Raw genomic sequence first — 12,372 nt, 5'->3', positions numbered from 1 at the left:
AAGATGCATGTGTACTTCACAGGCACAGTCAGTTGTACTGCAGACACGTGCACACAAGAAGTGAAGCTTGGTCAAGGGGAGCCATCCTTGACTTTGTTTTTAAGTAACATACACATAGCCAGACATGGACAGGTAGGGAGGCAGCTAAGCAAAACTGACCACAGTATAGACAGATCTGTAACTACAACTAGTGACAGCAAAAGGAATCATTTCAGTAGGAAGTTTTCAGAAGAGGGCAAAAAGTATTAGGCAGGATTAAATGGGCTTGCAGGCAGAGACTGGGGAATTTAGAGAAGAGAAAGTAGGTGAATCTTTAGTTGGTGGTATGAAATTCTCTTACTCTGTATTCTCCTAAGAATATTAACTCCTGCATACATTCATGCATTTGACTAACATTTTATGCTTTTGAAAAGCAGTTTCAGCTTTCTGTACTGGAAATCTGTTGCTAACAATTAACAGTTTAATTATAGTAATGAGTTATTTAACCAGTACCAAAAATTTGCTAACTGTTCATTTCTAGTGCATCTATTTATAGTTCAGGAAAAAAATGCTATAAAGATTATTTTCATTCTGCTCTGCAAATAAGTGATTGGTGTTCTGGAGGCACAGTCATGAGCACATGAAGGATCTAGTATTCAATAACACAGCAAAAGTAATACAGCACAAAACCACCATAAACTTGCCATCTCAGAACTTGTAAGTACAAGTGATTTTAATATATCGAGTTTGGATGCTTTGCTGATTTTTACTGAAGAGGGTTTTCTGTCTCCAAGCAGAGGGCTACTTATCAGCTGTCACTTGTGTTATTGTCACATACAATTTTCTATTGAATAGTAAGCTTCAGTAGAAACTAAATTCTACTGTATAGTAGCTATTGTACACTCCTATGACATATGAATGTAAAATAGTTGTATTCCTCTTTTTTTAGGTAAGCTGAAATAATTTCGATTTTGAGGTAAGTCATATCATGATCTACAGAGAAACAAATTCAAACTGAAATAGAAATCTGATGAATCTTAAGCACTTCCCAATGTGTTCTTGTTTATATTAGGCCGTTGAAGCCATAGTATTTTCTATCATTTGAGCAATGGTCCAGATTTTCAGACTTCCAGCTACACTGGAGAGCTATATTTGCAGAACTAATATTAGCAATGAATTTTAGTATAACTGAAAGTAAATATACAGCTTATATTCAGCAGCAAAATGAAACTGAAGCTAACGGTGAGTTACTAAGTAAGATTAATTCCAGGAACGTAATCTTTAAAGATTCTTTGTCAGATTGATTTAGGCAGGCACAGCTCGCTATTCTGAAGCATGCATCTCTATTTCAATAAAAAAAAGTAGGGGAATGAAGTTGGCAAGAGGCAACACTAATTCCATGCCACCACCCTAAAACAGAATTGCTTCAGAATATTCGGAAAGACTGATAGTTGAAAGGAACAGAGGCTGCAGAAAAAGCTCAAGCACATAGTTACAACAATAACAAAGCAATTCATCTACGCCATGCAAGCACTTAGGTGTAAGGCTAAAAACAACAGAGTAGAACACAAAAAGTTGTTTTAAATGTGCAGTATCAGTTCCCCTTTTGATAGTCAAATTTGCTAGATTTTTGTCTTCATCCCCACTATGAGCTGGCAGCCACCACACCAATAGCGAGTGGCTCCCTCCAGCGACAAAGCTAATGCTGCTTCTTGGGTCATGCTGAACAGCAGTGCAGCCAGCATGCTCTTTCTCCCCTAGAGACTGAGAGCATCACCTTCAGAAAGGGATCAGCCTCCACCACCATCGGGCCTGCGATCTTGAGTCTGCTTCCAAACCTGAGTCTGATCAGTCTTGAAAGCTGCTGTAACACTATAAAAGTACAATAAACTACAAAAAATACCAGATGGTTACAATGGATCTGCATCTTGGATAGCTAGATATACAGATACATCCTGGGTGTGGATGACACCATGCAACAGATCCTGCACCTTTAAAACTTGAAAAAGCAAGTAAAAAACAGTCACTTAAACCTACACTATAGCATATTAATAAAAGTGTATATATTGAAAAAAGGCTAAATATATATATTAGTGTGTATATATATATTTTAAAAGTGATATAACCAAATATTTGATGTGTCATTTTAGAGCACGTACGAATGAGTAATATACGTGCCTCGTAGTTCTTGCAAATGTATTAATACCATTAGAATTTAAATATCTGTTTACTTGAGCAATATTCGTATCTCAGTCATACTGGCATAAATCAGAACTAATTCCATCTTCTACTGGCTATGAAATTGCTCTGATTTAAACTAGTATAACTGGTATAATTTAGCCTCTTGCTTTATCAATTTAGCAAAAATGTTACTTTTAATTTGGCAAGTAAATTTTTCTAGTTTTCTCCCAGCAGTATTCAACATATACAAGGATATAAGCTAAAATGTGGTGTACATTGTCAAGCTTAATTAGTACAAAACATGTTATTTTGCTGAATGCATTGAAATCAGACTAAGTTTGGCATATTTTGCTGAATGACTTGAAATCAAGACTAAGTTTAGGTGTAATAAGGTATCTTTTTCAAGCAAGCAAATAAACATAAAATATATCTTCCTCTTTTTCTTTTTATCTAAGGAAGTTGTACTAATCAGTCCTATCTGTATTATCTAGCCTAACAGGATATAACACACACTATATTTATTGCTATTATTGTTTGTTATCCTTTAATGATATTACAATTTCAAATTTTTATAATTATATTTCTTTGGTTCCTAACCATCTGTAAAGCCCAAAATGCACACAGAATAGCACGTTGCAAAGTATCACACTGACCGCCAGCTGGAGGGACAACTTGATCAAGTAATTTCATGCTGGTTTTCTTCCATATTTTCTTTATAACTGCTCTAAGTTCTTCATTTGCTTGCTCTAGGTTACCTGTGGTAATGAAACAGAAAAATGGAGGATGACAATTATGTTTCAACCAGCTGCAATGAATGAACCTTTGGATATTATTAGCTGTATACAAATAAAGACTGTGATAAGGATCTTTTGTAGCAGCCTAAGCTACCTAAATATATATAGAAATAATATGACAATAATTCAAGAGAAGAAATGGCATAAGAAAGTGAACTCCTACGAGTTTACCAGATCAGTCTCTAGAGTATTGCAGAGGTCAATAGTTAGCTACAAATCTTGGCTCTACTCTGTAATTGCTTAATACTTGCTGCCTAAATTGTGCACAAAGTGGTGACTTGATCTTTGTAAGCCATTGAGCTTCCAATCCAAAGCTGAGCCTTTATCTCTTTAATCACAGTAATTACTAACTTGTACAGGCACGCAAGTTCTGGCAACTGGCTACTGAGGAAAGATTTTCTGCTTTGCATCACCTAAGCCACAGAGATGCTTTGGGGACTTATTCTAATCAGTTTGTTACTGGCTGCAGAACACAAAATCTGCTGAGAATAGCAGAAGACAGGAGACAGAGTAGTAAAAGATAGTAAAATAATGAACAAATATGATAAAAAGCAAAATTCTTTGAAACATACCACTGTTTTTTTAAAATTTATCCCTCTTTGATGCAAATGATAGAACTGGCCTCCACCAAACAGGGGATTTAGCTTTCATGTATGAAAAGTTGCAGTTCCACTAATGCTGGATCCCGAGCTAGTAAGTTAAAGAGCAGTGAGGAAGGAGCATCTTGGCTGGCAGAAGGGGACCTCATTCATTCCTTGCAGTAGAACTCCTGTTATGTCACTGTTAAATGTTTTCACCTGACCAGGTAAAAGCATGTAATAATATCTGAGATTACTTGGGTTTTGGCCTCAATGTCCCTACTCCTTTTGTTTTCTAATTAATTATTTCCAGCAACAGTGAAGACAACCTATAATCCAACAGCAAACCAAATCCAGTGAGAGGAAGGCAGCCTTACTCATAACCAACAAAATGAAGAAAGTTAATTACAACTTCTCTTCATTGCACCTTTTGACAAGTACAGTAAAGGCTTCACATATAAGAATCTTACCTTCTGTTTTGATCTTTAGAGCAGTCCTAACTAAAGCAAACAAAGTAGCATTGAACATGACGGTTCCATCACTGTTTAGTGGCATATTCATGGCTACTAACCTCTGTAAATGAGAAAAGGAAAACAAACTTTGATGTGGCTGTTAGAAAAAATCTTCTGCCACCTTCATTCCTGAAAGCTGATGTGTTCAAAGAATATCATCCAGTGAGAGGCCTAATAATTAATAATTATGTAACTCTTCAAAAAAAGGATAGGTCTTCCAACCTAGCTGCCTACAATATTCATCTCATATCACTTATTTCTGATATTGATCACATGGATGCTTCTACAAAAGATAAAATTGTCCAGTAGTTTTCATGAGCTTTATCGAGTTAATCTGCAAACCTGAAGCCCAGTCCTTGGCTGAAAGTCACACAAGTGTTAGGGACATATGTAGACATAGGTCTACAAATGTGTGCATTTTGGATTTTGCTGCCTGCTGTGTGCCAGATGCTGCCACCTACCCTGCACTGAGCTAAAGGACTTTAAAGGATTTTTTTTTTTTTTAAACAGAGACACATTAAAATGAAGGCATGAAAAAGGCACATGCCAGGATACCTACACTAACCTCATTTTGCTTGCAGGTGGTAGCAGCCACACAGCATATTTGGTAGCACAGGCATTAGTGTGCTTCTGTCATTTGAAAATATAGTAAGTCCTGAGGGAGCCCACAGTCTGGTTGCAGTCATGGTCCAAGTTTCCCATAGATTCCTCCCATGTCATGCTCCATAAAGGACCACAGCATCAGGTCTGGCTTGTGAAAGCTGATACATTTCTCAAATAACTCTTCAACAATGCCATGCATCTCTCATGCTATCTACATTGAATTTGTCTGAAGGAGGCCTCCTTTTTGGCCATCACCCTGCATTAGAATGTTCACCTTTTAGAGCAGTATCTCCCTGACCCTGTCTGTCAGAACAACACTATTTGATCTATAAAAATCTTTTCCTAATGTCTCACTGGATTTTTTTCTATTCTAGTTTAAAAGGGTTACCCAGTTGGGTAGTATATCCTAGAGAGATTATTACTGACTTGCCATAAAATTCCATTTGGCATTCCATTTGAATACAGTGTTTTCTATGTCAACTTAATTATTTATGAACAGATATAAATGAAATCCAAATCACAGTACTTGCTATAAGGACCCTTGAATTAAAAGGCTTGTTCATATTCCCACTGAAACTGTTAAAACCAGAATAATATCCATAGTTGTGAAGTCCTCAAGTAATATAATAATTATTCATCTCTTTTGTGTTATTTTTCAGCTTTTATAAAGAGCTAAATATCTGCTCAATACCTAAAACTAAAATGTAAATAATCTTCATCTAAATTGCACATTGTGCCTGACAAATTCTAGTTTACTTTAATTTTCAGTTTTCTTGCTCACTGCTATATATTGTATTGCATAGTTGTTCACTTCTTTTTATTGTTATCATCTTGCAATCCTCACCCTTCAATCTCAGTCCTATGCTTCACGGGCAGCAAAATTCTCATGACTGTTATTATAGAAGTACCATATCGGAAAGTAATTGTGAATTAAAGTAAACTACCCTCTTTCTCCCTAGGATTAAAGAGAAAACCAGAAATGTCACCGAAACTCATAGGAGCAATTCTGGGTTGAGGCAGTTCATAGATGTGACAGTAATGCAACAGTGACAGATTTACAGACCACCACCTTTCATTTTGATGCTCTGTAAAGGATTTTAGGTTGGTGATAACTATCAAATGAGTACACTGAAAGAAATGATACTAGTTTTTGTGGGTTAAGTTCAGCCTCTATAAAACTGGAAGAACTTGAGAGTCACTAAATAGGATTACTGTATATATGCAATACAAATTCAGCAGAATTATGAACTATGAAATAAACTTACAAGGGGAATAAAGTAACACCTACCTTGCAGGCCACTCGGTGAGGGCATAATTTGCCAAAACCAAGTGGGGGCTGAATGCGTCTCAGTAATGTCACCACATCAAGATGCTTTATTCTTCCCCTAGAATCAATATATGCCAATTATCAAATACACACGCATTCCCAAAGAACACACTAGGTTCTGCTTTTATTATTAAAAAATAATCTTATCCGAGAAATGATCTAACTTACTTTGCTTCAGGATCATATTCTGACCATATCCTTTTGAACTCATCCAAATGATGGGGACCCAAAATAGACCAGTCACGTGTCAAATAATCAAAGTTATCCATAATGACAGCCACAAATAAATTGATAATCTAAAAAAAGCAATTGAGAACACAGATTTACCTTCCTTTTTCTGAAATACAAATATTTTCATAATTTAACTCTAAATTATAAAGTAGCAGGTTTAGAATTCAAGCAATCAAATAAACTGATCTTACAAATAGTGTTTTTTGGCAAGTATCATCAACTACCACAGAAAATGCTTGCTGATCATTTAACTGACTAAGTGGTACTCTATCAAGCATTCACATGACAAGAATGTTATTCTGTCATACAGCGTTCAGTCTTTGACATAGGCTATAACATGGTTTTGTTTCTGTTCCTTGATTTGTTGGGCCAAACCACATTAAGTTAAAAGATTGGATCAAATACATATTTCCAACACACAAGAAAAAACTTTTTTATTAAGAGGATTCCATGACACAAGAATAAGACTTCTGCGCAATCTTTGTTAACACAAAAGATATTACAGAACAGAATATATATATGTCTTGGGTAGTTCAGAATTCTGTCCAACCACTCTCCTTTTGCAAGGACAAGGGTACTGTGAATAGAACAATTAAACCAACCTAGACCAGACACCTGGAATAAGGAAAACATATTTCAGCGAGTATTTTAGTGCAAATAATCCATATTGCCTTGGATTAGGAAGAAAGTTTTTAGTTTACATCTCATGTGTCACAATTTGAGCACATTTATAGATACACATATCCAAATTCTGCTAAGTTTAAATACTTCTAATAAAGTTTAAACAATTCTAATAATATTACCAGTAAGTCAAAGGACCTGCCACTTCATTATTAATGAACTTTTAATGATGCTATTGAGAAATACCTGAAATAATAGCTGACAAAAATACTGTTAAGTTAGCTTTCAATTGGGCAAACAACCATTCCTGCACACATGGAGGCTTGTAGTCAGAAGAACATCTTGCACATGAGATGTTACTGGCATTTAGAAAGAGCTACAGGATTTAGGTATGCATACGAAAAATATAACCTTGCAAAAATTATTTAGAGAGGGGACTTAAAATTATTCTCTGACCCTACTACTTTGTTAATTCAGAAAAAAGTCAAAATGCTAAAACTCACTCCTACTAATAAGCAGAAGCTGGACTCACCAAAAACGCACAAAGCATGTAAAAACTGATAAAATAAATGATGGCAAAATTGCTTCCACATGTGTATTCCTCCCCTGGATTATAATCAGATTCTGGATCACAGCGTTTTCCAGGCAAACATGCCAGCATGATTTCCTGCCAGGCTTCTCCAGTTGCACACCTTTATAAGGTCACAAAGAGAAATTAAGTATTATTAGCTCAAAATGAACTAAAGATGCATTAATTTGTTAAGTTCTGACAAAATGCTTAGAGCTGTACAAGGACAAATGTAAAGATAGATTGTAAATTCCTCAGAGCTAGAACTAATAAAAAAGTACACAGCAGATTTCAGAAATCACAAGCTTAGATCTAACACTGTAGACCCATTTTATAGGATGCACCAGAAAGGTGTAAAAATTGAACCCCAAACTGTCATTTTCAAGTTACATACTTATAGCTGTGGAGTTGCTGTGTACAAAAACCTGTAATAGAAGTTAAAAGTACCTGTTTCTAAAAGAGGAATTGCCTTCTTCTCTGCATGGTTAAGGAAATGCTTGTCTAACTTTCTCCTACTGCGCTTTTTGTGTAGTTGGGTAATGCCTGTGTAAGGACCTATGATTTCAAATATTTAAAAACAACTACATACCGATGACATTTTTGGCTTTGTTCATTACCTAATTTCAAAGTCATGGCAAAAGTCTTTACAGGCATAAAGTGACTTTACATGCATAAAGATCCCACTGGGTGATGCTCTTCATCTCAGACAAAGAATGACCTTTCAGTTTTGTCAACTAGATGAAGATCAGAGGAGCTAGGAGAAGATGGTTTCTACTGCACCCACTGTCTTCTGGCTATACCACACTATCGTGATAGACAAAAAAGCCAGTACTTCCATTTTCAGGACTGGCTACCATAGGTCAGCAGTCTTTAATATCCAGTATCTGCAGCATTGTAGCAGACCACAGATGTTGAACCAATCGAATTCTCAATTTGTCTTTTCAGTAATGTACTCTGTCCTTTTTCTGTCTTCAGCATATTTTCTGGGGGTAGTCAATCATCTCATGGAACATGATAGGAATTTTTCTATGAGGAATAACTAAAAAATGATTTAGGGTTAGTTTATGGTTTTCATTTCACTACCAACATCCTGAAGGTTTGATTCCAAGCTTTTCTCAATTAAATACTGGAACTTGAGGTTGATGTCCAATGCAACTTGTAAGCAGTAAAGACAAAGAAGGGGTTTTCAGACGTATTTGGGAACTATATTTGTAGCTCAGATTTTTGAGTGATTTGTATTTAACAGAGAATAAAATGTAGTTATCAATTGAAATATACAAAGACTGTCTATAAACAATCGGTCTGCAACATGATCTGATAATGCAGACCTCATTCCGCATAGCTCATAAACAACAAGATCCTATCCTATCCTGGTCATATACACCACAAAGTATTCTATAAATTGTGCATGAACAGATATCAAATGTTAAAGAAACTTTTGCTCGTTTCTGACTGCCTGTGATAAAAAATTCTTAAAATTCAGCTTTGGCTTAAATCTACAGCAAATGTGGAAGTAATGCAGCATCTGGGGATACAATTTGGTTGAGGGTCAGAGGACTAGGTGCAACACAGCAGTAATGGGGAAGGCTGTGTGGCAGAACATAGACCCCTCTTTCTTGTCCTCCTTGGAATCTGTCCTCGAAATTCAGAGTGACTCAGAGAAGCGAAGCACAGAACAGTGTCAGATAGGCTAGCTCCAGAACTATGAGCACTGTGTTAATGTTGTTAGCTGTATTGCTTCTGAGCTCTGTACTCTGCACTGTGCCATGCAAACACATCTACTTACTTAGACCTGGCTTTGGTATCTCCACGTAGCCCTGAATTGTATCTGCTATCTTTTGATGTTCTTGCAAACAGATCTGCTGCAAAAGAGGACCCCTCTTTAGGATAGGCTAGCAACAATGCATAGGAACCAAGTGGAGTTACAGAATCCCTGTAGACAGAGCTCTCAAGGTACTCACCTTTAGAGGCATTCTTGATCCAGTTCATTCCCTCTCCTTGCTCCAGAGCATTTTGAAGCACTCCTGACAGATGTTTACCCTGTTCTTAAGCTCTCTGGTGATGGAGATTCCATAGTCTCCCAAGATGATCTACACAAATACTTAGCTACCCTTAACAGGAGAAAGTTTTTCCTACTGCTTCTCTGAAATCCCCCTTCTGCAAGTTAAACCCACTATTTCTTGTCATCTTTTCAGCAAACGTAAAGAACAGTTTATTTTCTTCATCTTTGCAACAACCTTTCACATTTCCAAATTGTTGTACTAGTTGGCCTATGTTTATAAGGAATACAGTGAGGACAACAGTCTTTTTTCCTTTCCAAACAGTTGCACAGTGACATCAGGGCTGACTATATTTGGGCTCTGCATGAAGACAATTAATTCACAAATGAGATGTTTCATAATAACTGTAATGACTTTATCTGTCTGTATCACCTGGTTAGAATTCAGCTGTCCCAGTGACCTGTCACCACACGGCTGAAGAGATTTTGTATTTGCTATGTTAAATTGCTTCTAACTTGCAAACATATTTTGAGCAAATCTGTGGTGCAAAAGCTACAGTCCTTTTCCACAGATCAATTAAAAGGGATGCACTAAGCAAAAAGTTAAGGTTTGCTCACCTGAAGAGAAGAAGCACGGCTTGGGGAAAAGTCTGAAAATTGTTGTTTCTGTTTATTTGATTGTTGTCTCTCATGGCCACTTTTCCAAATACCTACAGAGAGACAGGATTTTGACTTTAATCCTAGTGAGTTGTAGTGTCTGATGTAATCCTCACTTCAGCATGTAGGAAAAACACTGTCACAAATACACTTTCTACTCTTCAGATTTTTCCTGATAATTATACAAATGCATTAAATATATCACATTTACAAGATAATTTGTAAGCATTTAATTTGCCACTGCTAATAAACCATTACAATACTAATATATACGCCTGTATTTTAGGTGAGAAAATATTATTTGTCCTAAACTAGCACCTAGAGCCCTCAACTCAGATTAGAGCCCCACTATGCTAGGCATTGTGCATACTTGTAGTAAGAAATCATCACTGTCCTGAAAACTTTGAATCTAAATAAAGAAAAGAGATACAAAGATGGAAACCAAACACAGACAGTCTGAGCACCTAGTCCCAGTCAGAGCTGGGAGTGAGTTCAGAGCTCCAAAATTCAATTGCAATTCCTTGGTGAGAAGACCACTGTTTCTTTCCTAATATAACAGATTTATATACTATTACAATACAGTGGGGACTGTTATTTAATTTAGAAAGATTAATATCACTGTATTCTGGATTATAAATTGCTTTTGGATGAACAGCAAAGAAACAGAAAGAATCAGGAGGCAAAGCCACCCTCCACAGCATATTTCTTCTCATCCCATACAATTAAGGCCTCACTTTGCGTTGGTTTGGACAGTATTGTAACTTTGACAACAAAAAAATCATCTGTGACTGTTAAAGAATGCCTATCCTAAGGGCTTAGGACAGGAGAACTGGCGTCATCAAGAAAAAGAGAGTTTGACAACAAAAAAATCATCTGTGACTGTTAAAGAATGCCTATCCTAAGGGCTTATGACAGGAGAACTGGCATCATCAAGAAAAAGAGAAATGCAGCCTGAATTCAGGATGCCTAACAGGAACTTTTGCCAATCAAAGTCTTGATGAGTTTCCAGCCTTGCTCTTCAGGCACCTCCTTCCCTTAGGCAAACAACAGACCTCAGGTGTGGCACAGAGACTACCATGCACCCAAACTGCACTCCACCTCCCAGCTCCATACTGGGTGCCTTAATCTGCTTGCTTTCCTGCAGTCTGTGCACTCCTCTCTCAGATGCCTATGCCATCCTCCCACTAGAAATGGTTTAGTAGGAATTTTCCCACAGTTCCCTGACAGGCCTCTCCTACTTAGCTATCTCTGGTTATTCAGACTATGGGAACCTGTCCTGGCCTCACAGCACAGCAGCTGGTCTGTCGAGTGGCACCTTCATCCCAAGAATGCATTCTTACATTGTAAGTTACCTAAATCCCATCTATGCTTTTATATAAATCCTAGCCTTCACTGACCACAGGCTCAGCTGTGGCTAAATTCTTTAGCTAGATTCTTTTCTTAGTTCTATTCTTTTGATATGGGAAAGTCTTATTAAAAAGTAAAGGCTGGGGTTTTAATGGCTGACTCCCTGAATAAATCTTCTGCAGTAAAAAAGCCATGCATTCTGTCATACATTTATGCATAGGGGTATGCTTCACTGTACATGGAAGATGAATGGCTCCTTTCACAGCAAACCAAGACACTATAAACTCACACTCCATTCCTTTCTTACATCTTTTTGGTTTTTGTGACTGCTAAAATCACAGATGAGAAAACCTTTTTACATTATTCTGAAAGCTCTGACTGGTAGATAGCACCATTATTAACAGAATATTTTAATAAGCACATTGGTAAACAAGTCTCAGAGTAGCCAACACTGTACTTTCTTTTAAGACTAAAAAAATGTTGTAATTACCTGCATTCCAATGACAGCATAGATGAAGAACAGCATGGCTATCAGAAGGGCAACATAAGGCAGAGCCTAGGAAAGGGACAAGTGCATTGTATTTTAATAATTTCACAGCATAATTTCAATTTCCACTTACAAAAAAAAGTTCTTTATGCAATAGAGGCTTTTCCAAGGTTTTTCTTTTAAGCAAGCGCTTAAAATGTTATCACCTGTCACTCTTAATACTCTCACATATAATGAACACATGAGTTTCATTACATTTTAGATTATTTCTGCCAGTAATCCAGTGGGAAGAGTCATCTTTAGGAGTTTTATATTCCATTTTGATTACTGATTCTGACAACACAAAGGTACTTCCTACTGTACAATTATAGAGTTCCATTAACTTCATATTCTTTAGAGTTTTCAGGAGCAGGGATTCAAACATCCATTTGCAAATTCATGAAATCACTTACATACAAACAGAAGATTAAATTCCTTGTTTAATTTCT

At 36.7% G+C, this 12,372-nt stretch overlaps 1 protein-coding gene across 7 annotated transcripts in view; it reads right to left on the bottom strand.

Annotated features, from left to right (window-relative positions):
• Positions 1–12,372, bottom strand: part of CACNA1D (calcium voltage-gated channel subunit alpha1 D) — a 209,679-nt gene that overhangs the window by 36,028 nt on the left and 161,279 nt on the right. For all 7 annotated transcript variants that reach the window (XM_026102807.2, XM_064518903.1, XM_064518906.1 and 4 more), the window contains 7 exons: positions 11,888–11,953; positions 10,012–10,103; positions 7,359–7,518; positions 6,143–6,270; positions 5,936–6,032; positions 4,003–4,105; positions 2,814–2,915 (listed from right to left, as the gene is read on the bottom strand). In XM_026102807.2, coding sequence (XP_025958592.2) covers positions 2,814–2,915; positions 4,003–4,105; positions 5,936–6,032; positions 6,143–6,270; positions 7,359–7,518; positions 10,012–10,103; positions 11,888–11,953 — 748 coding nt within the window. The remainder of the gene's footprint in view (positions 1–2,813; positions 2,916–4,002; positions 4,106–5,935; positions 6,033–6,142; positions 6,271–7,358; positions 7,519–10,011; positions 10,104–11,887; positions 11,954–12,372) is intronic.

This window comes from Dromaius novaehollandiae, chromosome 12, assembly GCF_036370855.1.
Source record: "Dromaius novaehollandiae isolate bDroNov1 chromosome 12, bDroNov1.hap1, whole genome shotgun sequence".
Lineage (NCBI taxonomy): Eukaryota > Metazoa > Chordata > Aves > Casuariiformes > Dromaiidae > Dromaius > Dromaius novaehollandiae.
Note: the sequence above shows the minus strand (reverse complement) of the source record. Positions and strands in the feature narration are given on the sequence as shown.